Raw genomic sequence first — 24,705 nt, forward strand, 5'->3', positions numbered from 1 at the left:
ATGCCAATTGCTGATTGGAAGCGGAGATGGCATATCATGCAACAAATGTCCGCCCCCGACCATCAACTATTTTACCCCTCAATATTCGATCAAACCAGCTACCACCCCTTCGAAGCCGCCACGATCCGTCGGAGGGCCGTCCTACAAAGCATAACAAACTTCCAATCTCAATCTTCATGGCTCACAAAGCTTTCCGATCGAACTGCATCGATAGCTTGGTTGGACCAAGAAATAGAGGCTTTAATAACGGCATATGGTACAGATGAGAGAGAAAAGGCAGAAGAAGAAAGGAGAAGAAAGGAAAATGAACCTGTGTGGATGCCGGTGGAAGATGTGTATGAGGTTTTAATGGGGTATAAAGAGTATATTTTACAGTTGAGAGAGGAAGGGGTGTCTATTGAACCTGATCCGGCGGCAGTTTCGGTATGGAAAAAAGATGACGTTTTGGATCAGGAAACGAGGAAGGCTTTGATTGATGGTGAGTTTTATACCCATCTTATAGAGTATAATACCTAAGCACTTGATTGAGCATGAGTATATCTATACCTATTATACATATCGACTATACTAAACGGATCGATTGAATAACAGCCGTAACAATCCTCAAAAATACACCTTACGAAACCCGAGGATGGGGTCTGCTCATACCCCATTCCAAAGCCATTGATCTCCTCGATCCCTTCATGTACCCAATAATTTACCACCAAACCCTCTCCTCTTCCCCCTTCTCCTCCTTCTCCTCCTTCTCCTCGTCTCTACATCCCTCACCTTTCCAGCTAGTCCGAACTCCAGATTTACCCCCATATTGCTCCTGCCCAACAGACGGTGGTTCCTGCTGGCTCCCCACTGACTTCCAAATCACGCTTGATGGAAAAACAAATATCCTATCCTACATCAACAACCTCACCCTTCCCGGCCAAGCAGAGCTATTCCACCCGATATTCGAGGAAATCTTTACGAAGGTTGTTCCTTTGTTTAACCACGTACTGGCGGAATTACTCCGTGCACCGTGGGCGGAAGGATGGCATCCACCGGGGTCGTATGAGGGGAAAAGAAGGGAATTGGCAAATAGGTGGATGTGGACTCGACCTGAGATTTTGGAACATTATAGACTTGAAGGGAAAGTTGCTAAAGTAGTGACGAGATTGGTCAATATTGAAGCCGAAGCCTCCGGCGAGGGTGAGGGTGATAGCTATATTGGACATGACGATACAAGGTGCCTTGACTGGCATTTCGATGGTGCTGCCGTAAGTTCATTTCTCTCAGATGATACAAATAGTATGGTAATAATATATAATCATGTGAGGTGTATTATATAGAACGAACTCGTAACAGCAACAGTAATCTACAATTGCACCACCACCATCACCTCTCCAAGCATACCTCCAAGCATCCGCCTCCGCCGAAGACCTCCAATTCCAAGCCACGATACACAACTTACCAACACTCTTGTCTCCGAGCCCATATTCATAAAGGTAACTGGGTAATTCCACTGAATTTCCTGGTAGGCAGATACTTACTAGTACTGTTTACTTCTCACAGCAAAACACCGCCTTCGCCTTCCCAAACACCTACGAATACCAGCTCTCCACCAACTCCCACCCCTCCACCCTCCTCCTCTTCCACCTCCTCGACCCCCTCAACCCATTCCCCCCACCTTCAACAACCACAATCCCACCGCAACAACAATCCCAATACCTCCATTCCGACCTCCTTCGAAAATCAAAAATAGGTACTTTACTCCCCGAAGAAATCTTCCAGCAGATATTGGAATATACACAGGGGAATGTAATATCACCTGAAGATGCAGTGCGCAATAGAAAGTTGTTTATTGGAAGGAGGGAGTCGCAGAAGGATGATATTATTCGTCAGTATTGATGGTATGGTAGATACTTATATGTACTCCTCGAAGCAGGATTTAAAGGGGTATATAAAAAGGAAATATCTAGAATTAATAGAAAGAAACCCCGATACTCGGTGCTATCAACTCAGTATACGCCCCGGGATATGATACCGAGAAGGAAGTTAAAGAAAATTATGAAAACATAAGAGAGACACAAAACGACCTTCTATGTGGAAATGGAAACTTGGTCTCAATGGTATCAGTACTTGTTCTTGAATCGATCGTTGTCATTAAAATTCCCTGGCAGGATGAGGTATGATAGGTATGATGATGATGATGAGAAAGAAGATGAAGAAGTAAGTGTATGCCAGTAAAAGATGCATATGGGGTCAGGGTAGAAGAGGAGGAGGAAGAGTGAGAACAAAAACATACGACGTCGGTGGCTAAATACTCCAACGCCAATAACAAAAAAAGGGGGAAAACAACAGAAAGGAAAATCAAAGGAAAGCCATAAAGTGTGAACCGTTTCCAATATACAGTTAGTTAGTTTGCAAATGTCCGTCGAAAAAGAAAAACAAAAGAGATGTAAAATGTGAATGCGAATGGTCCGGTCATGTTTTGGGCATAGCAGAAAAAAACACAAGCGAATATGCAGGCCTAGCCACATCGCTCGTTACGGTGTAAATGATAAAAAAACAATGCCCTCTCCGACCCCTCCATGATTCTTTTGATAAGAAAAAACCCCTCGCATCGCCATAAAAACAAATAAATGCCCCTCACGCTACTCCTACTCAATCAACAGCTTCCTATCCGTCCCCACATAAGTCATCCCCAGCTTATGTAATGCATTTCGGTCCTTCGGTCTGATAATCACCGGCGAGGGCAGCATCGGGTTATCTGGGTTCACGTATTTCGCATCATTCGCCGCCTGTTCTATCGCATCCATCTCTTCTTTGCAGCTTTCATGGTCCAGTGGACAAACCACTATCCTCTGTCTTAATGTGATATCTCTCGCTGCACTAAATGTCGCCTGAACACCCAAAAAGTTAGAGAGAGAGAAAAACGAATAAACAATTCCAGAGCTTGAGACGGAGTTACTAACCTTGACAGTCAAAAAATATTCAATCTTATAAAGGTACGCCGTAGTCGTGAACCCGGAAACATGGTATAATGGAAACCCTTGCTTTTGTCGTGGTAGACACCCATCATTATCTCTCGCCTCCTTTCTCGGGAATAACAGCGCACAATGTGTCTGAAACCCCTCAGCCGGTAATTTTCGTTGTACATTCAGCGTCTGTCGCTGTATCTTATTGATCACGGTCTTCGGTTCGTCGCCCTCCGGATTAAACGTGATAGCCTCTTCAATCACCACCGAAATATTTCGAATCGATACTCGCTTCGCTTTCGACCAGTCCGGATTTGGGGAGACATAAATATTAATCTGCACTGTATCGCCGGGGCCGTAACTCCATCGTGGAAGTTTGATACCGAGATTTACGAGGTGGTCTGTTGTTTTCTCTTGTACTTCCTGTACGTTGTACATTCCGAATGTCGATAGACTGTCATACCTGCAGAGGGGTACAGGGAACGCGAACCGCTTCATCTCGCTATTATTCTGATTTCCTTGATGTAAAGATACGACAAGCTCATAGAATGTTTCTAAGGTCCGGCTGGGAAGTGATATCGTCGCAGGTGGTAATCGTACAGCATCGTAACCAGGTCTGTTGAAGGGGATGAATAGGACGAAAGGTAGATCCATGTACAGTATTTCTTCGTGTGAAACGCCAGGGTGACACCGGTAGAGCATGAGCTCTTTGCCAACAAGGTCGGTCCATTCTTTGCGAGGAGCAGCGAGGTGGTTTACGATTTTGGTATCGGCGTGCGGGTGGACAGTTTCGCGGCGGTAGAGGCCTATGGAGACGTAGGAGATATGGAAGGGAGCGCTGTGACCTAGGGCGGGGCGGATTTCGACTTTGCCTTCTATTCGCGGCTATTTTTAATTTCCAACGATGTCGTCAGTTTAAGTGGTTCGATTATTTTTATTTTTCTTATTTTTATCCTTTTAAAAGCCATGCGACATTTTTGTCTGAGATGCTTTTAAGGTTAAAATGAGGTGGTGGTGGTGGGGGAAACGTGCATACCAATGTGGCCGAGATGCCTGGATATCCAACCAGGAAGTTGCTATTCGGCGGACCACTCACTCTCACCCGCGCCGTCGTCATCGCACGTGTATTTTAGGGGAGGAAGCCGCCGTTTAACTCTCGACTGTCGCTCACTCTTTATCTTTCTCCTTCTTTTTCTGACTCTCGCTCTCACTCTCACTCCCCCAGAATGCAGAGCCTCGCCTGGCTATCCGGCCCAGGTGCTGATAGCACGCAGCCGTGAACAAAAGAGCAGAAAAAACAAGAGAACCCCCAAAATTATGTGGTCGGAGTGGTTGGTAGTAGATTGGATTGGATTGGATTGATCGGGTAACTAGTGAATACGGTCTTGTACGACGAGATCGATCAGGTCCGGTTTTCTCTTTCGGTCGAAAAGTTGGGAGGCTGTAAGCTGTAAGCTGTAAACTGCAAAGTGTAAACCGTATGGTAAATCGCAAGGCCAGAAGGGCAGGTCCGAGAACCAGCGACAATAGCAGTAGCTAGGACGAAGAAGAAGAAGAAAGAGTCCCCCTCCTCCCACCTCTTTAGGGTCCCTGACGCCCGGAGAGGGAAATAAGGCGGGAAATCAATAACAGCCGTTCCCCCGCTTTTTTTTTATTTTTTATTTTTTTTTTGCTCCCTTCGTTATCGATGGTGCCTGGTTCCTGAAACGGGCGGGTATTCAAATGTCCTTTGTTCACTTTCCCGAATTTTCTATTGTTGAGAAGGATTGTACTCTCTGGGATGGATGGTGCTCTCGTCGGAGTCAAGTAAGCTAAGCAGGCCAGACGGAGGTGTGTACTATTATTATTATTTGCTTTGTTTAATCGAACGAGACGAATCGAATAGCTTAAAAAAGCTTATGAGAAGGAAGGAAGAGAAGAATGCGGGGCAGAAAAGGGAGCCGCGGCTGGAAATGATATCTAGGAAGTAGTCTCGAGGGAAGCTGATAATCCCAAGATCCTAGAAGAGAGGAAGGTTAAGGTGCGAATGAGTCTTATAAGCTTGAATCCTCGGCGAATGATAGTAGAAATAATGATACTATACGATACGATACGATATGATGGGGATGATGCAGATGGAGGGAAGGAAAGTGGCGGGATTTGGGCGATTGTAATCAGCCGGTGCTAAAGAAAGCTATGCGAATGCTACAGTAGTAACTAATAGTGTACTATGTATAAGTACCCTCATGATTCTAGACGTCACGAAGGGCATCAACAGCATTAATTCAGTTCAGCCGTCAGTAGAACACCGGCCGGAATAAATAGCAGAATCCAGTTAACTTATATACTTCTATCCGAATGGATTAATATTCGGGCGGCATGCTTCAGTTCACGTTCAGCGCTTGGCTTGGCTTCTCCGATGCATTCTCATGCATGGACATGGAAACGTGAATAGCGGCTGAAACGAATACGGGAAATCTCGTGGAGACGAACTACACTATTCCGCTCTGATCAGCTAGGTAAATACCTTGGACGCAATTGCAATGGTGCATACATGCAATAGATATAAAATATCTCGAGCTCGTCGGATTTCAAATATGGTCGGTATTAATACTTTTTATGTTAAATACTCTTACTTACTTACCGGCCTGACTGATAAAATCATATCAGCAGATAGCGCCATAGATAATTAGAATATATAATAATCTCATGCAGACTCAAATGCTGACAGATCTGATGTCAAGTAAGTAAGTTCCATGCATATGTCAGAGGTAGGTACAAGCCCGCGGTCAGCATATGTAAGTACCTAGGTACTCGTATGGGTCCGTTCCATGACTCTTTGGAATCCTCCAGGCCCACCTTTACAATTACGTCCTCTTGTCGATGCCTGGCTTGATATCATATACAAAATATATGTCAGTATGCCCGTATGTATGTACAAACCCACTCCAGGCTTCTAGTTCAGTTGTCCCTTTTTTTTCCTTTTCGTCTATCGCAATTAATTACAAGTCCAGAATGTTAAAAAATTTGTATGAATCTGCCGCTGGTATGCAATGCCATGCACATGCAAAATGTACAAAATATAAAATATGAGAAAATATGTAAAAAGATGTCTCCGCGCCGGTCCAATATCATTCCTATAAACAGGCCCCCCCCCAAGAGATTTTGTTTTTTCTGTTTTTGTTTTGTTTTGTTTTGTTTTGTTTGGTCTGGTCTGGTCCATGTGCGCGATAGCTGTTGATGTAGCTTACTCGCTCGCAAGTGTGACCACCATGAGTATCATTATCGAGCTTATCGCCCCCACCACAAACCCCTCGATCACCCACAACGTCACGTCTATCTGCGGCACAGATATCTTGGTTTCTGCAAAGTATTCGTTCAATCGGGACATAATAAGGTCCAGAACTCCTATATCATTCCCCTCGTCTTCATTCTCTTTTTCATAAATTCCCTCACCGGCGGCAGTAGCCTCAGCTTCAACTGTTGTCGCTTCTCCCTCTTCTTCCACCGGTATTGTCTCCGTCGTCTCCCCTTCAATCGTTTCTTCTAGTACCTCGACTGGAACTTCAACTGGTGCCTCTTCGATAATCTTCTTAACTTCATCGTCTTCTTCTTTCACAACCTCAACAACCTCGTCTCCCACAGCGACAGCCTCACTCGCCATAGCAGCAGTAGCAGCAACGGTAGCAGCGGCAGCAGTAGCAACCTCCCTGTCCTCCTTCAACATTCCTCTAACTTTATCCTCAAAGCTTTTCACCAACCTCTTCCTCTTCCAAGGTTCCAAGCCGACCTGCACAATCACAAACAACACCACGTTAATCCCCATCAACATCCAAGTACCCCAGGTGCTTGCCCGTCGAATCTTATCGCTCCAAACTTGTTCCTCATGGTATCTCGTCAAAATACTTTTCGATAGTAAACTACTAGCATTTTCAACTTCCTTTTCGACTTCGGTGAGTTTGTTTTGGGCTTGGATTTCGGCTTGTTCGTTTGCATGGTCGGAACGGTACAGTTCGGTGAATCGTTCAAGGTCTGTGGGTGACCAGGTGTTTTTACGGGTGAGGAGTTCGTTTACTTCCTTTTGAGAGGCGGAACGACGGGCAATGGCGGCTTTGTAGGCGGCTTTAGCTTCGACAACTAGGAATTTTGCGGTCGATAGTCTGTGTTCTAACATCCCAGAGATATTATTAGCCTCTGTAGTCCAAAAGGCACCATGCATCTAACCCTTATAACATCTTCTACTCCATTCACTTTCTCCATCTTATTTTTTTTCAGCGAGGAACGGACATCAGATGTAATAACTACCCTGTAACTCAATATCCTTCTTCAACGTTTCAATTCCAGAATAACCGGTCAAATCATTGATCTTCTGACCAGCCGTAAATATCGCAGCCTGAAGATGATCCAATCGACTCGTCAGATTCTTAACGATGGTTAACCGTTTCGATTCCTTCTCCGACGGTAACTCCGATTGAGTATTCGCTTCATTCCGGGAAGGAGTGGTGGTGAATTGTCGGATGGCGGTAATTGGGGGTTTAAACGATTTGGCTGCTGATAGGCAGAAGAACGAACGAGTGGCGGTTTGGGAGGAGGAGACGGTAGGAGGGGGAGGGTGGAAGAGGCATGTTAGGAGGAGGGGTAATCGTGGCGGTGGCATGGTGGTGGTCGGTACATTACATTGTTGACGAGGGAAAAGAGAAAGAGGGTTCCGGGTCGGAATTTTTCGCTTGTTCCTGTTACGACATCTTATTCTGGTTTCTTCAATTCCAACCTCATCTCTCTTTTTCCAACAACCTCACCTCACCTCTACGACCATCTATCTACCAGCTTCATCGTCACTGTCACGACGACAGGGAAATTACTATCACGATGATTACCCGGAAAACTCTCCATTTCCTTTCCCGTCAATTAACCTCCTTTCTCCGTCCTTCATCGATTCTCCAATCCCTCCCCTCCCGTCTCGCTCTCCCCACAACAACTACGACTACAACCACCCCTCTCCGACAATTCACAACCACCCCACCCCTCTCCGCCACCTTCTCCCAAGTCCTCCGAGGCTGTCGTAAGAAGAAAAAGGACTATAACCGAAAACCCGTCTCTCCACAACTCACAAACCGTCCATCGATGAAAGGAGTCTGTCTGCGTGTCGGTATCGTCAAGCCAAAGAAACCAAATTCAGGAGAAAGAAAGATTGCAAGAGTTAAATTGTCTTCGGGCAATGTGATTACGGCGTATATTCCTGGTGAGGGGCATAATATTCAGACACATTCGGTGGTTATGGTTAGAGGTGGGAGAAGTCAGGATTGTCCTGGTGTGAGGTATCATTTGGTTAGAGGTGCTTATGATTTGGTAAGTTCTTCCTTTGGGGAGGGGATTTTGGTTTTATGGGAGAAATACTAATGGGTTTATAGGGTGGTGTACCGAATCGTGCGACTTCGAGGTCGAAGTATGGAACAAAGAAGACCAAGACGGACTAGTTTCGATTGTAAATACCAACTATCGTGCTTAGTAGAAAGTCTATGTACATAAAACCTAAGAAATCCGGTAGCTTTTTTGCCGAGTGTCCTCACAGCACTAGATCGTTTGGACTTAGAAAGTTATGGTGATTTAATCCTAATGAACTCTCGTGGTACCATGGCCAAGGTATTTCTAGGACTCTACAATCCCAGGTTTCAGTCAACCGTTTCCTAAGCCGATTGTTGTCTTCTTGGTGCCTATTTATTCTAGGATCTTGAGTCGATAATTTGAAAAGTATTGAAAAGGCGGTAATGAAATCTCTCTTAGTTTCACGCTGGCTAAATCCACGAAACCACCAGGTGGGGCTATGGAGGCCCATAACAATATCGAAATGCGTTCCCCAAAAACCTACCTCCTCACCTCGCATATTTCCCTCAATTAGGAGCATAGAAATGCTAGATAAAATGGTACTCGTGGGTCCAGTCTGGAGAGCGTAGATATACAAATCCGTATCGACATCAACTAGTATTCGATGAAACACGTAGTATATATCGACGGCGATTTGTGGATCACCTCTTTTTTGGCAGCTGCCGGCGAGCAGCTTTGTTGTTTCCGCAAATTTCGTGGTTACCAATGCTCGTGCCCCAGGCTTGCCGCCAGGGCTTCTTCGTAACGGTATCTTCAACTCGAGAGGGTTTGATTGTGGTTCCTCGAGCTGTAGATCTTTTGGCCAGAGCTTAACAAAGGCATCCAAGCTTATTGAACAACTGGGGCTTTGTCCTGTACCCAATTCGAATAGATGGGCACTAGTTTCAACAAGCAGGTGTAGTTTCCCGAATGGAACCTGCCCGGATAGAATTTCGGTCCCGAGTTGCCTAAGGTTAAAGGCGGTCTGACTTTGTCGCAGTTCGTCAGTTCTTTGGTTTTCGTATAGTCCAAGATTAGTTTGGAGAACAAGGGATATATATCGGTCCCAATGTAAAGCAAACGATCCACCTTGAGGTTGGCCTATTTCATCAAGCAGACTATTTAGATGATCGTGCCCCCCAATACCCCCTTCTAGTGCCTGCTGGCGGAGAGATGATCTCCACCCTTCCCCCACCACACGAAGCATACACCAAAACAGTGAGGCTGTCTTTTCGATCAAGGCGATGAACTCTTCCCCACGAAATATAAATGTCAAAGTGGGTAAGACCAGTGTTAAGGACAAATGCCCTAAACGAATGATATCCAGGGGGTATCTTGCTGGGTACCTTAAAACTAATTGGCCCATTCGCTCAACGCGGCGCTGAGTTCTTCTGATGAGGTCCAAACTCCACCTCATCCCTTTGCCAAAACTGTCTGTGTCCACACTATATTGTCCATAGTATACCTCTATTGTGCCGAGTACAGTGTATAGGACCCGCAGCATATCTTTCCCATACCCAGTCCTATGGTATTCTCCCATACAGCTCATAATGCTAAAGGTTTTAAGGAGCCGCAGCTTTTCGGGGAGACTAAAGTATCGAAAGCGATTCCAGGGGCTAGAAAAATTCGGGCAATTGCAAACGGTGCCCGAGCTAGTTGGTGACAGCAAAAAGCATCCTAAATAATTCCATCTGGAGGTAACATGCCCATCATAGGGATCAATTTTTCCCTCTCTCCACCACTGTGGGCTGCCTTCAATGTAAGGCCATGTACGCTCATCGATTATATCGTTGGATTCTAAAGGCGGAGATTCTGTATTCCGGGCCGCTTGAGTGTCTGCCATGTTTTGAAAAGGCTGACTGGAGGAACTCGTGTTCTCTTGCCCTCCGTTATGCTGCCCTTGGAAGCTAGGTAGAGGATCTTCTCGTAGCCTCCCCGGGACGCTATTCTGACCGAGTTCTAGCGTCTGTCGCTTGGGGCGGCTCTTTCGTTTTACGATATTATGGCCAGCAACCGTGCCGCTGTTACGGAGATTACATTAGCGTTCGAACTCCTTTTTAGTCCGGCATAGAACAGGTGTACTGCCACACGTACCGAATATACTTATCCCATCCCCATTGCTTTTTAAGCATATCTTTATACGCATTTATACTAAGTTTTTTTTTTTTTAACCCGTTAGTATTCTCTTGGGTAACACGACCACGTCTTGATCGATTGATGCGCAATGCGTGAATATGGAGAGGGACATGTTACCAACCTAGCTTTGAAGCCATGATTGAGAATCATATACTCTCGAATCTCATGGTAGGTCTTTCTAGACTTGTAGAGATCACGGAGAGTTTCTTTATGCTTTTTCCAGTCATATGTCATTTTCCTTCTTCTCTTGATTTTAACGTAATGGTAGCGGTGCAGCCTAGCAGGTGTGGGTCGTGGTTGTGTAGTGTATTTGATTGAATGGATACAATCTTCAGGATGTGTTGAAGAATGTGATATATTTTGGAGTAGAAATTCAGCCTTGTTATAACATTTGCTAAGCTAAGCAAGCTAGCTAGCAAATGTTCAGCATAAATTTCTTTGAGTTCGAATGAAGAAATCTAGAATTTGATAGAATTGTGGGTTTGAAGAATAATAATTAATGAAATGGGAAGCTGGCAGATGAATCGCTCGTAATTTATGCTCACCGCCGCCGTTTCTTCCATGGGGAGCTTCGATCTATTCGGTTGTCACATATTGATGTGGGTGGCCGAATGGAGCGATAGATGAAAGTACAGTTTTGCTTTTCCTTACACTTAATAGTCCCCTGAACTCCCGTCTTGCACTCAGTCCAATAGAAACCCCAGACTAGTGAAAGTACATATTCCGTAGACTGGGGGTGAAAGTCCAGTTTCCCTCCAGGGTACATACACAACAACCACCAGGCCAATTGCACCAGAGACCCTACCCTTAGCTCCCCCTGCGCCCGGTCTCGAGGCTACGCCAAAGATAACATTGGCTGAGCTGAGCGGCGTCTGGGACACCAAGCTGAAAGTACAGAAATGTCAGTGCGGTTCCGATCATCATCAAACGCAGCGAGGCTCTGTGTTGAATGTGGGAGAGGCATTATGCATGATACCATCAGCATACTGAACCGAAGCAGATCCGGATTCGATTCGAGTTGGCAGTTTTATATCCTAGGAGAAGCTCTAGATCGATTGATGCTTCCATAAGAAATCCAGGGAGTTCATTCGAATAATACCAACAGACGATATATAAATGCCATGTTGATATCTAGTACCTCCCCTAGCCAAAATTAATACCCTGAGAAGGTACGTCCCTGTGCAGATCGCGAAGTTTTCAAGCGGCGGGCCATAGTTTAACTCTGACAGCCCGAACTCTCATGGAAATACTCGAAACACAACTTTCAACATTTCCGGGTGTCGGTAACTGTCTTGGAATGGTTACTTCCTTTGAAAGTTCCTTTTTTTTTTTTTGGATGCAGTAAAATTGTTACCGTACAATATGCACACCCACGGCCGTAGTTTTATTTGAAAGTCCACTTTTCTCCGCTCATGCCTCGCCATGCATATGGTCATCCCACATTACGTTTGCTTCGTGTCGCTTAGGTGTGAGAACAGTTTATAAGACCCAGTCCCTTCCAACCCGTGCCAAAAAATAAAATACATTACCCTCTTTAATATATATTCTTTCAATGAAATATTCCCCAGCTAGCTACTAAATTGGTGTTCCTCTCTTCTTGATTTTTTTTGGTGAAAAGCGAACGGACTCAGCTCTGTTAAGCTTATTTCAACTTGTCAAATAATTCCATGGCTTCAATTCACAACCTTACATGCGATATCACAGTCGTTTCTCGGGGTCAAAACCGCCTCTTTAGCAGCACCCTCCCAGAAACCGCGACCTCAGAGCAAACCATGATGCTATTTGAGGAAACACTATATCAGAGTTATATATTCGCTCATCTCCTATACGATGTTACTCTATCTGTTGGAGAGGTCGAGGTATGTACAAAAAAGACTATCTTCCTCCTTATATATCATCACGTGATCTTGTTTATTCAAATTTATGATATCGACTAGGTTCTTGGTATGGGAGCGAATGCTTCTTATCCTCTTGACAACCTGCCGGTCCGAATCGTCGATTCCGAAGAGTGTCCGCACTTGACAGCAGCCTTTCGAGGACAAATAACATTCCCTGATGCTATCGACCTTTGGGGCATGCATCAGATGTACATTCACGATATGGCTCCACAATCGAGGACTCGCTACACTTTCATCATGGCTCTGGTTATAAACCAACGCAAGATGCTCTGTTGGATTCTTTTCGGTATAGCGGCTTCCCTAGTTTGTGGTACCCTCGTTGGGTATATCACAAAAAAGGCAGAAGTTGGACTGGGAGTGGTGGTGATTCTGTTTGAAATGATGAATCTTGCCAGGGGATATATTTAGTCTTGGAAGATATTGATCTTGGAGTCTGTTTACTTTGGGGGTATTTTAAAATCTAGAACCATGTAGGTATATACCTACTTATGCACACACATAACTACTGTTGCATTGAATATTTTTTTGTATGAATACTCATTATCGAGAAACTCGAGTACTCGCTTAGTTCTATAGCATTTGGTTTACGAAACATTGTAACTTAATACCTCCTGTCCTCCCACAGCATCGATGCGCAATTCAATTACTTCATGCATCACGAAGGATTTAAGCTTAAGCCAAACAAAGTGTTGCCCTTTGTGACGTCTGGGAACGAGACTAGATTTATAATTAAGCAGATGTACTAATATAATACTGGTAACATGCATGATCAATTCATTACATATATTAATTAAACTATATGATATCTCCATCCAAAAGTTTATAAAATCTATAAACGTTCTGATCTCTCGACCTGAACCCAGTCTCGTAACCAAACCTGAACATATTCTCCAAACAAAATCCAACAATTACAACACTTTTCTTGGCCAAACAATTCTATCTTTGCTTCAACGAGACCCCTCTGCTTCAAATTTGTGATCAACACCCGTCGATGAGGAGAAAGAAAAGTCATCTTTTTCCAAGTGTTAGCCTTCTAGGTCTGGGTACGAGATAAGATGCTAGGTAAGACGTATTGGGACGAAATGTTGACGGTGGAGGGCTAGTTTTTGGCCGGAGCCCAAACGGTAGAAAACTTACGACAGACCAGTAGGGCAGAGAAGAGAGATGAAGTCACGATCACCGATCTAATTTTGAAAGGGACTTAATGGAATAGAACCGTTTCCAGATCTTGATGTTTTTCTAGAGATAAGTTCTTCAAACTTCAACAAAAAACCACTTGCTGGTTCAATTGGAATGCAATGTCGTTGGCTAGCCGAAGACTAGTTCCAATATGAACTAGTGTCGGGATCGGCCCACTTGGAGTACGCTGCCAAGAATTATTAGGATCTTTTGAGCTTTTCCGTCGCGGAAAAGGATCCTGGCCTTGGGTTTTATAGCTATAGTTACCCAGGGAGGAGGAATTAATCGATACAACCGCGGTCTCCTCAATTAGTTATTATAGTTAGAAAGTTCTGGACTTCGTGCTATCTGGCAACGTCCAAGCGAAACCAGACAGTTCCATATCACATATGTTCTCAGCTATACATGTCTACGTGTGAAAAGAAAAAATTGGACCAAGCCAAAGGCAAATATATTATAACTCCCGCCGCTCCTTCCTCAATCGCTCCATTGCAACCCACCCCTAATAATCTCCTTACACTTCTCCGCAAAAATCCCAACCATCACTTTCTCAAATTCTTCAGCCACCAATCCAGCCACCTCATCCTCCACCTCCTCATCAAACCTTTCGTTCAACACCCCTTTCTTCTCCACCGTTACTTCATCAATCAATTTCTTCGCATACCCCGCCACCGCGGCCTTAAGCATCCCTTCCAATTCCCCACCACACAACTCTATAATCTTTGGGATCCTCCAAGACATGTAATAATTGCACCTATCGGCTTTTTTATCCGCAATGGCCTGGAGGCAACGGGGTGATAAACCGGGGTTAGTGTTGACAATGAGATTTATGAACCCCGGTGGATGAGATCCGGAATATTTGTCATAAGCATCGTCATTGATTGTTATTTCCCTCAAACTGGATAATTGGATATTTTTTAGGGCGGGGAGTTTGACGTTTGAAGTCCAATATTTGAATATCAGAGTCAGATATTCCAGTCCCGTAAATGGGTATTTCGAGAATGTTTCCCACCATATCGGGGGCGTGTTTCTACCGCTGTAGGATAGACTCTTAACGTTGGGTGGTGGGAGGAGGATAAATGATGGATCGAAGATAGAGCCCTCCACCTTCAATCTCCTTAACTTCGTTAATCTAAAGACCAAACCCTGCAAAACCTCAAGCTTTTCTTGTAGGCCTTCCCAATATTCCGATGGCTCGGCATCTTCATTATCTTTATATCCGAACGCATCAATTTCCAAGCCTTTTAGTTGTTGGTTTGGTACTGAGGACACTATTGAAAGGATTTCTACTAGTCTATCGAGCTGTAGAGTAGCATCTGTCAGATTTCTGCAACCTTTGCCGATTAACTGGAGCTTTGTTAGTTTTGTAAGATCGCAGTACGCTAGGAGGGCTTCGCTGTTGTAATGGCTCTGGATATTGATTGTAAGGTGAAGTGAGAATTTTGAGGGAGGAAGTGGTTCAGAATAGTTTTTTATCAGCGTCAAAAAATCCTTGCAAGCGTTTTCAGAGGCGTTTTCAGATGGCATTGTGGAAGGGGGCCTGGAAGAGAATCCGAACCCTCCAAACATGGAAGGAAAACTCGACGTATCGAAGAGCGGATGGAAAGGACTACACTGTCCACCATAACAGCCCAGTTGGATACTGACCAACTTGAGGTTCGGGGTACTGCCGTTTCGAAGTTGATCCGAGAAAATGGTAAACACCCGCTTTTTGTTGACTCTTGTGTCATAAATGCCTCCGTCACTGGGGACGAAAACCTCGTCACCAACACCAAGGGTTTCAAGATTTTCGATGTCCTTTATTCCATATTTTTCGATTGTTTTTTCCAATTCCGCCCAATTATTGACGTTGAGGCATCGCTCTTTTAATGGACGGGTCTTTATATCCTCGGCTTTAGGAAATAGAAAAATGGACCAAAGGTTCCGTTGGCAAATATCTTTTAAGACCTTGCATGATAACATGAGGTTATAGATGTCGGCTCGGCTGAGATGAGGTATTATATGTGAAAGAAGGAGCGGTTTCAGAGCGATAAATGGTGAAGGCGGGTGTGAACTCGGACCACGGCAGCGGGTTAGTTCGAATAATCTTTGCTTCTCAAAGACCATTTTACGTCTTTTCGCATCTCCGGCATATTTCCCATCGTCATTGAAACCTCCACCATTGATAAATATCTTAGACGACTGAAGTGTGGTCCTGTTGTATTGAAGGAAAGTTCTTGCGATTTCCTCGTCACCTTCTAACGTCCTCGTAATTTCGCCAGCCTTGTATTTTCTGCTTATGTTGACGTGAGAGAGATTGCCGGTTAATTTTGCGAGCGAAAAAAAGTATTCTTGAGAATGGCCGCCGGTACCGGATACGCTGAGCTCCAGGAATTTGACACTCGACGTGCTTTTGGCACCGAAATCGTAGTTAGGGCCGTATCCAGATATGTTCCGGCTGCCACTTGTGGTAAACGAAGCTTGAATACTTTCAATACTAGGTAGTCCCAGAATGGGTGGGAGAGTCATTTCAGAGTGACGATTACTAGTTTCATCTCGACATTTCATGCTGAAATATTTAAGACCTCTCAGGGCTGGTAGGGAATCCGAACATTCGAGGTTGTCGAAGAAAAACAACGTTCCATCGCTTTCGAGTGTTCCTGGCTCGTCGCGATATGCTCGGTCAGGAGATCTATCCCAGTAGGATCTAAGGACGTCAAAACTCGAGGTGCATTCTGCTCTAGTACCATCAACAATACGTCCATCTATGTTCCCAAGATCCAAAATTTTTAAATTCGGTGTAAAATATAATAACAGGGGCAGTAAGGACTCCGAATTTCTGCCATGGTGTAAAATGTTTGATCGAGTATTGTCGGTTAATCGGTACTTATAGAAGAGGGATTCGAGTTTTGATTCATCGGCAGCTATCCAAAACCAAGGTTTTGTCCAAGTATCTTCCGACTTTGCGACCCTTCGGTGCCATTCCACCGTAATTGAGACGATTTGGTGGCCTGAGTTTAACTCCGGGTTATTTATCAAATAACGGATGAGCTTCCAGGTTGGCTGTGAGACCTCATCAACTCTAAAGATATAGTGTCGATTAGAAGTAATGAAAGATTGGATATTATCCTTGAAGAGCCTGCATGTTAACTGGGCGTTTGTAAGATCTTTGTTTGATAAAGATTTGTTACTGAAGATTTGGACTAGAATTTCGTTGGGTAGCGTGTAAAAGGGTGTCCGGGTTGCATCTGTTGGATTTTGTGCAGCCATTTTGGGAAAGATGGTACGCTCTCGATTGGTGTGATTGGGGATAACAATGTCTGGTTAAGAGACTGCTTAAATTCACGGCTTTCCGCGTGTCCGAATAGAAGCTGTGAAAACGGAGTAAATTACTCTAGTCAACAAGAAGTTCATCTCATGTAAAGGTGAACATGCCCGCTTTATAAACAAATTGCTTGATCAGGCCGAGCTGAAGCTCCCATGCTTGCCAGAGCTGATACCAGGGATATATAAGGTAGTGAGTCTTATGTGCCCCGCTCCGATTTGTTATCACCGTTTTGGAGTGTTGTATACTTAGCCAAGTCTAGGCGGGTGCGTGGGATTGGTCTCATTCTCAGGCGGGATGACTCCGGTGAGGTTGGAATTTACCCTTTCCGTATTTATATGGCCCCGAGTGCAGTGTTCGGGTACACTTGGGTATTCGGGGTTCAATTTCAACTATTTAGTTAGCCTCGAATCTACTATTTACTGACTTAAAGAAGTGCTTCGACCTGCACTGTACACGGCTATGCTGTTGAAATATCAGGAAATACTGCTAAATAAACAATCATATTGAATTCCCTCCCGTAAATCAGCCGGTAGTTTCTAGATAAGCAATGACAATCACGTTCCCTTTTCCCTTATTTAAAAGAACCCAGAAGAAGAAAGAGTAAAAGATGAAAACGCCAATTATGACCACTATAACTACTACTTACTAATATCTCATTCCTTCTGGTATACGTTATTCGGTCATCGAAGAGAAGGTTCCCAAGAAAAAGCAGGGAGAAAGGAAGAAAAAGGACTACAAAAAGGTAGGAAGGATTTTGGTAAAAAAAGAAAAGAAAAGACGTTCTGAGACACAACTTTTAGTTCATCTGATACTCCCACCCCTTTGGCTTTTCCCATCCTCTCATCTCAAAGAATCGGGAGGTACACGAATATCCCTTCCAGTCGAAGTTGTCCTTGGGATTGCAGCTGCACTTGTATTTTTCGCGATCTTCCTCACTCGTGGGGCAGTGGGTAAACGGGACATGCCAGTAGCTATTAATCGGTCGATTAGTTTTACGTATTCCTGGTACTAGGGTAGGGAAGAGGAAGACGGGTAACATACGCAATGTTGTCGAAAAAGTGGATTTCTTCTTGCTTAAGCATGAGAGCCGCACCGAGAGAATGGACCGGAGCATCACCCCATCTCTCGTAGAAGAAACCGCCGGCCCTATCGAGATACTTGAAGTAGTCCCTGTAAGCAGGCGACCTGAGCCAGTTAAGCGAGCCGATTTCAAAGTTACTCCACTACAAAAAATTAGCTTCAGAGGCCTTGCCTTATAAGGCTAGAGAAATATGACGGAAGAAATTGACTCACGAAATGGCAGTTGTTATAATCCTTTCCATCGTTATCAGAGATGAATTTCATGCTGTTGCCTTCAACAATATGATGGGGGTATTCGGCCATGAACTTCTTGGTGGTTTCCCAGAGTGTTGGGATAGTGTCCTTGTATTCGTACAAACTAAGGGTAAAGCCGTACTTCTTCTTGTTTTCTTTCATGTAGAGGAATGGATCGTAGTCGACATCGCAGAAGAGCTTGATTGAGGGTTCTACACGCCAGTAGAACTCGTAATCGGCGAGAAGCTCGTGTTCAAAGAAGAATCCGGATTCGAATCGACACATATGGCGGTAGGAGACGGAATCACCATAGATGATTTTTCGTTGTCTCTGTATTAATAATGGTTTGTTAGTTACGGTTCTAACTGACATTATGAGCTCCTTTTCTATGATCACGTTGTCCTTACCATGTCTTCACGAACAGCGGCAGCTTTGTCCTGGTCAATCCACTCGGGAAAGCTCCAGTGTTCTTTTGGAATAAGGCCATACTTGGTCTTTCCGCTGACAAGACGGGTGGTGATTTTTTTGAACTGCTCATCAAAAGGTTGATCGTTAAGGAAAACCCAATCGTAGTTGTATTTACGGTTGAATCTGTCCTCGATGTGACGGATAGATTTAGCGATTTCCCAAGTGTCGCTGTTACGAGCTAGGGTGATGAAAGTAGCATTTGCGCGCTTTCCGGGAGCAGTTCCGGTGAGGGGGAAGTTGTTTTTGGCATTTGGAGTAGTACCATGGGAGAATGGAGATTGATCCTCTTCGGAATCGGGTTTGGTGTCGCCACTGCTGAGCTCTGATTTGGGAAGCTGTGGTGGGATTTTCCCGATGTCGCTTCCACCGGCGGGCGGAACGTTGAGGGAAGGACTATAGTTTGAGGATGAACTGGTGAAGATTTTGTAGAGGACGGCAATAGACTAATTGATGACGATAGGATTAGTTGTTATAACCTCGTGTTTGATGCAGGTTATGCGTGTACGGAACCAAGGTAAAGGGAAGGTTAAGGTGGCAGTTTAGCCGCCAAAAAGGGGATGACGGGTGATAAGGCAACATACGAAGAATGCAAGCAAGATGAACCTCAAGGTTCTGACGTTAGCTGTAGCAGGCATGATGGCTGAGGAAGAAGCGCCAGAGCTTCGACCCGTGAAGAATATCTTGTCTGACAATCCGGTCGGAGAATGGAATTGGTTGATGTTGATGTTAAGGAGGTTGAGAGGAAGCTCGAAGGGTTCAGTTTAGATTGTATAGAAACAGACAGAAATAGGAGCCAGATCGTGCAACAGCGTGGGACTACCACATGGATGCAGCCAAGCAGCCGATGTTACAGACAACTAGTACCCGGTATAGCTAGCCCACGTCCTTATTAAGAAGACTTGGCCACCTCTCCCTCAAATTAAGTGGAGACGATAATAAATAATTTCAGCTATGCTGATATCCGGTGAGTTTTAATTCAATCGGGAGTTGATGGATGTCGAGTGATGGATGAATTGAAATCCAAAGGTAAAATGGATGGATGAACAGAACCCAATGGACATATATACTATACTAAGAAAATATACCAACCACTTTTCTACAGCAATAAATACGCGTCTGATCTTTAAAGAAAAGGAGAAGAAAAGAAAAGAAAAGAAAAAAAGGGAGACCCACGAGAAATATGGCCAGTAGATAAATACTTCTCGACGGTTTCGGCCAGACGTGTACCTATGTTCAAACAAGCCCTGTTCGGCGTCGCAAGCTTCTGCAAAAAAATTGTTGGCTTGCCTTGGCTCTAGCTCTGTCCATTCGCTTTCGGCGTTTTGATTCAACCGCCTTTTTCCATTTCTTCTTCAGCCCTGACTAGCTGTATCAAATACTTGTGGGTATCACAATGTAGCATTCGGTTGTGGATTTTTTGTGGGTTTGTGGATGCGGATATGTATGATGTGATCTGATACGGTCAATTGATAGGGTTGAAACACCGTTCTGTGGCGTCTGTCTGTCTGTCTGTCTGTCTGTCTGTATGTGCACATGTATGTATCCTGCTGCAGTCCAGTCCAGTCCGATCCAGTCCAATACCGACATAAGTACATACTGTCCAGTGTGTACATACATATGTAGATACAGCTGAGCAGTTGATCAATGGATAGGCTCTTTGCCTGCCTGCCTGCCTGCCTGCATGCCCTACAATTGCATTGTCGGGAATTTCTTCGCTTTTTAAAACTCCACCGACGAACGGCAGTACATCTTTTGAGGAATAGCATGTGCATCTGTAGTAATATATATGTGTGTAAGCATCGATGCCGCATGTAATGTCAATATATTATTAATAGGGGCTGCTCGTGGACAGATATATCGATATCTTTCAACCACATCGTCTCATAGCCATGACCAATATCTGCATATGGCCCGGGTCTCGAAACTGCAATTGTAATTGCAATTCAATTGAGAATGGTTAACTTTTTCGGCAAGGTTCAGGGCAAATGTTCGTCTATTTGGTATTGAACCGACCTCCAATGCAACCTTGGCCGGGCCATGTTGGTAACGTCAGTATCTGATCACCCTTTTTTATATTTTATCTACAAGACCCAAAAAAAGGCGTTAGTGATAGTGGCAGTAGTAATAATGAAGACGTCCAGGGATGTAGACATACTTAAGTAGTGAAGCAGTAGCTATTAGAGGTAGTGCTTGTAAATATCAATCTCAATTGTCTGGTCTGGTGGTGGTAATTATAACGTTCGTGGTGGTTTCGAAACTTGTATTTTTTTTCCTGTTTCTCGCCCACACCAAACAATCTCAACTCCACCACGATCTGCTTGCTGCACACATCTTCTATCCCACCTTCCAACCTTCATCTTCACCATCACCATCACCATCACCAACCTCTCTCTTCCTCTCCTTTCCTCTCCTCTCCCCTAACCACCCTTCTTCCCTATTCTATCCGCTTCGTCACTATCACTTGCTACATCGATATCGTCATCAATATCATCACTAGTCTTTCCTTTTCCCTCTTTCTCTCCCCACCTGTAGCTTGGCACCCTCTCGCCGAAATCCCCCTCCTTCCCATCCACGCTAAACTCCTGCTGCCGCCCATCCATCCCACCATAATAGTTTCCACCAAGCTTCCAACCTTCTCCATCCTTCAATCTAGCACTACATTACACTCCTATAAAGAGCTCACAACTTCTTGCCGATCAGGCCGTTAAGGTCAATCCTTTTCTGCCTTAACCCTGCCGGATGTCTTTCTTCGGCTTCAATACCACCCTGCCGAGGGACCGAGCTGCCCATGCTCCTCACCCGACACAGGCTCCCGGCTTCTCGCAGCAGGTTGACGCCTTCGCTGGCCTTTCAGGGAACTCAAACGAAAAGGCTGACGATGATGGGTATGTCCGAATCGGAAAATTGTCTTGGAGAGAGGTGCAGGGTTTGATACAAAGGATTCGAACTGACCGTGAGAATCGTGACGATAATGCTCTAGCTACGACTTTGAGGATACCTACGACGGTCTAGGCGATAAACTCGATGAAGGAGATGATGAATTCAATGATGAGACCTTTGGAGGAGGCAATGCTGGTAAACCGCTGTTATCTCCCATATCATCTCGTTCTTTCTAACTTTCCTATTAGCCGCCCCCGGCAAGGACTTCGATTTTTTCGGCTCCACCGCAAAGGTCGCCAATGCCATCAACGAAGAACAGCTCCTCTACGCTCGTGGTCCCAAAAAGCCCACCCAAACTGCCCCTCCTTCGTATCACCAAGATCACCAACCCAAAGCTCCTAGCTATGCCGCTGCCACGAAACCCAAACTACAGCCTGCTCCTAAGCACCAAATTCCCACGGAGATCCCCGAGCTGAAGCCTGAGATGTCATTATGGGCTACCACGTCCCCAGAAGCTACCCCAGCCAAGAACCTCTCCGCTCATGCCGCAGTTCACTACCTTCATATCGATAACCCTCTGCAGGAACCTCCACCAACGCAGCCAAATTTTTCACAACCTGCACCAGCTACTCGAAAGTACAAGAGCTTAGAAGAAGTGGAAGCTGAAATATTGGCGAAGAAGCAGGCTAGGCTCGCTGCCGCACAACAACCGCCCCAACCTCAACTCCCTCCACATAGCCAATTAAACCAACAAGATGGCTGGCCTGGTCGGCCCGTGCAGGGATTCCCTCAACATCCACAGATGCAAATGCAGCAACCACCCCTCCAGCAGATCGAGCTGCCTTTCCCACCCCGGGGCATGCCACCACCCCAGCAAAATCAACGCCCACCTCAAAATGACCGGACCCCAGAGCATCTTCAACGTGGGCCCATGCCTCAACCAGGCCCGGGTGGACAGCTACCATTTCCACAGATCCCGGCCAACCCACAGTTCCAAGGTAACAATATTCCATTCCCAATGGGAATGATCCCGCCACAGGGGCCACAGGGACCACAGGGACCACAGGGACCACAGGGACCACAGGGACCACAGGGACCACAGGGACCACAGGGACCACAGGGACCGCAAGGACCGCAGCCGCCGTTTGTAGGGATGCCACCTATGCAGCCACAGATGATGCAGATGACCGAAGAGGAGAGGGTTAAGTTCTTGGAAGAGGAGAGCAAGCGGCTGAAACGGAACCATAAGATCGCTCAACTGGTAAGGCTTCTATCCCAGTCAAATACATACGGTCGTGCTAACAATATATGAAGTCCCGATATAACGGTCTAATGACCCCTTCGGACAAGAATTTTATTACGAGGATCCAGCTCCAGCAACTGGTGTCGGTTAACGAAGACTCCTTTAATGAGGACTTCTACTACCAAGTCTACATGGCCATCAGAGCCCGGAATAACCCTCAACAACCCCTGAATCAGTTCGCCCAGACATATCTCGGCCAGCAAGGAGCCCGGGGCGGTAGAGCTCGTCGTCAGGATAACCATCTTCTCCGAATGCAGCAACAGGTTCAACGTGCCGTTGCTGCTGCTAAGGCTCGTCCAAAGGCGTCACAGCTAGTTCTAGAAGGCTCACTAGGAAAGATATCATTCAGCAACGTGAAGACACCGAAACCGCTGTTAAGCATCAAGAAGCAAGACAGCACTGGCGTAGTAGAACCGGGTCAAAAACCAGCACATGCTTTCGCCGGCATCGACAGGAGGAGTATCTTAGCGGCTGCCGAAGACATCTATCGATGCCTACTTGACTTAGACTCCCATGAACGAAAACACCCAGGTCCTAGTCTGACCGGCCAGCAACCCGATGCCAATACAATCCAATGGTTTGAAGTCAGGGACGCCTTAATCGCGAAGTTGTGGAGGTCTATGCGGATTATGGAACCCATTAAGGAGGAGTACGTATAGTACAAATCACCATTGTTGATTTTTTTTGACTTACTAACCACTCCTAGGCCTAACGCACTGCATCCCTTCATCGCCATCCTTTCCGTTAAGAAAGCAAAGGAGGCTATTCCCCGAGTATTCAGATATATCGATCTACAACAACGTATCACAATTCTCACTATGATCACAATATCTCTCGACCAAGTTGATGTCATCAAGGATGGCCGATACCTGCCCGACACTCTTTCACTCTCCAATGAAACCAAGAAGAAAATCGAAGGATTTTCCCAATATGTTCTCCCACCACTTCTTTCCTATGTCGGAGACGCACAACTCGATGTTATAACTGGCCTGCTCGGCATCCTCCTCGACCGCGTCAACGTCCTCTTGCTCAGCCAGACCCAAATCGGTCTCGCTTTCTTGACAATGTTCACTAGCCGTGCAGAGATCATAAAGCAGGCCAACCAGGCGGACGATCAGGGTGTATTAAAGTGGACACAGACGTACGACCGATTGTTCGAGGTACTCGAAGATCATTTGTTGGATATCTTCCCGCCACATGGGGCACAGGTGGATGATATGTATGTGTGGCAGTTTTTGGCAAGCATGGCGGTTGGGGCGAACATGTCACAGCAGCAGAAGATGGTTTCGGCGGTCAAGTAGGTTTCCTCGGGTGTTTTTTAAGCTACTGGATATTGGACTAATAGATGATGTTAGGGACCGTGTCAACGACAATGTACAGGCAAGCAAAACTTTGCCACAAGAGATGGGGCAGCATAAACTGGCGAATACGAATTTGTTTTTGAGGGCCTTGGGTCTGGATATTGACGTAAGTTTTGGCCCTTCGTAGTGTAGGGTTTTGGAGACATGCTAACGTACCTTTATATCATACAGCTTCTCCTTTCATAGTTGATCATCTCATAGCATACCTATGCCCCTCTCAGCACCCGCCTCTGCCATTCTTTTATTGTGTATATGAAATTACGGAACTCAACGCCCCAAAATTAGGGAAGGGCTAACCTCTTTGATGGCGGACATCGGGGACAAAGCCATTTCATACCCATATTTTTAGGCGGTATGAATGGTGATACAAAAGAAAGTTTGGTTTTTTTATATCTTTTTATTTCTTTTCTACGCGACTCTATGCGGTCAAGTACTGTTTTTATATGTTTCCTATTTCTTTCAGTAGTCATGTTGCTTTTTCGCCCTTTTTATTATATATATATATATACACTTTCGGTTCTGTCCCTGCCCCTTTCTCTACTTACGCTGGCAAAATAAATTTTAAAGG

At 45.2% G+C, this 24,705-nt stretch overlaps 9 protein-coding genes across 9 annotated transcripts; 4 read left to right on the forward strand and 5 right to left on the reverse strand.

The window, feature by feature from the left end:
- AOL_s00097g168 (uncharacterized protein) lies at positions 1–1,878 on the forward strand (the record flags this gene model as incomplete). Its single annotated transcript, XM_011126001.1, has 4 exons — positions 1–478; positions 592–1,247; positions 1,320–1,475; positions 1,543–1,878. The coding sequence occupies 4 exons, from the start codon at positions 1–3 to the stop codon at positions 1,876–1,878; spliced, it is 1,626 nt and encodes a 541-aa protein (XP_011124303.1).
- A 752-nt stretch (positions 1,879–2,630) lies between these two features.
- Positions 2,631–4,065, reverse strand: AOL_s00097g169 (uncharacterized protein; the record flags this gene model as incomplete). The annotated part of the gene is made up of 3 exons (XM_011126002.1): positions 2,631–2,873; positions 2,946–3,833; positions 3,985–4,065. 3 exons carry the CDS (start codon positions 4,063–4,065, stop codon positions 2,631–2,633), a joined length of 1,212 nt encoding a protein of 403 aa, XP_011124304.1.
- A 2,109-nt stretch (positions 4,066–6,174) lies between these two features.
- AOL_s00097g170 (uncharacterized protein) lies at positions 6,175–7,584 on the reverse strand (the record flags this gene model as incomplete). The annotated part of the gene is made up of 2 exons (XM_011126003.1): positions 6,175–7,094; positions 7,233–7,584. The coding sequence occupies 2 exons, from the start codon at positions 7,582–7,584 to the stop codon at positions 6,175–6,177; spliced, it is 1,272 nt and encodes a 423-aa protein (XP_011124305.1).
- A 212-nt stretch (positions 7,585–7,796) lies between these two features.
- Positions 7,797–8,404, forward strand: AOL_s00097g171 (uncharacterized protein; the record flags this gene model as incomplete). The annotated part of the gene is made up of 2 exons (XM_011126004.1): positions 7,797–8,276; positions 8,339–8,404. 2 exons carry the CDS (start codon positions 7,797–7,799, stop codon positions 8,402–8,404), a joined length of 546 nt encoding a protein of 181 aa, XP_011124306.1.
- Positions 8,405–8,493: 89 nt separating this feature from the next.
- Positions 8,494–10,423, reverse strand: AOL_s00097g172 (uncharacterized protein; the record flags this gene model as incomplete). The annotated part of the gene is made up of 2 exons (XM_011126005.1): positions 8,494–10,312; positions 10,386–10,423. 2 exons carry the CDS (start codon positions 10,421–10,423, stop codon positions 8,494–8,496), a joined length of 1,857 nt encoding a protein of 618 aa, XP_011124307.1.
- Positions 10,424–12,094: 1,671 nt separating this feature from the next.
- On the forward strand, positions 12,095–12,733 carry AOL_s00097g173 (uncharacterized protein; the record flags this gene model as incomplete). Its single annotated transcript, XM_011126006.1, has 2 exons — positions 12,095–12,286; positions 12,365–12,733. 2 exons carry the CDS (start codon positions 12,095–12,097, stop codon positions 12,731–12,733), a joined length of 561 nt encoding a protein of 186 aa, XP_011124308.1.
- Positions 12,734–13,981: 1,248 nt separating this feature from the next.
- AOL_s00097g174 (uncharacterized protein) lies at positions 13,982–16,753 on the reverse strand (the record flags this gene model as incomplete). Its single annotated transcript, XM_011126007.1, has 1 exon — positions 13,982–16,753. One exon carries the CDS (start codon positions 16,751–16,753, stop codon positions 13,982–13,984), a length of 2,772 nt encoding a protein of 923 aa, XP_011124309.1.
- An 854-nt stretch (positions 16,754–17,607) lies between these two features.
- AOL_s00097g175 (uncharacterized protein) lies at positions 17,608–19,228 on the reverse strand (the record flags this gene model as incomplete). The annotated part of the gene is made up of 5 exons (XM_011126008.1): positions 17,608–17,782; positions 17,853–18,034; positions 18,105–18,455; positions 18,533–19,036; positions 19,175–19,228. The coding sequence occupies 5 exons, from the start codon at positions 19,226–19,228 to the stop codon at positions 17,608–17,610; spliced, it is 1,266 nt and encodes a 421-aa protein (XP_011124310.1).
- Positions 19,229–21,332: 2,104 nt separating this feature from the next.
- Positions 21,333–24,323, forward strand: AOL_s00097g176 (uncharacterized protein; the record flags this gene model as incomplete). Its single annotated transcript, XM_011126009.1, has 7 exons — positions 21,333–21,478; positions 21,574–21,668; positions 21,722–22,734; positions 22,788–23,425; positions 23,483–24,073; positions 24,132–24,243; positions 24,309–24,323. The coding sequence occupies 7 exons, from the start codon at positions 21,333–21,335 to the stop codon at positions 24,321–24,323; spliced, it is 2,610 nt and encodes an 869-aa protein (XP_011124311.1).
- Positions 24,324–24,705: the final 382 nt, after the last annotated feature.

This window comes from Orbilia oligospora (genome assembly GCF_000225545.1).
Source record: "Orbilia oligospora ATCC 24927 unplaced genomic scaffold scaffold00097, whole genome shotgun sequence".
Taxonomy (NCBI): Eukaryota; Fungi; Ascomycota; class Orbiliomycetes; order Orbiliales; family Orbiliaceae; genus Orbilia; species Orbilia oligospora.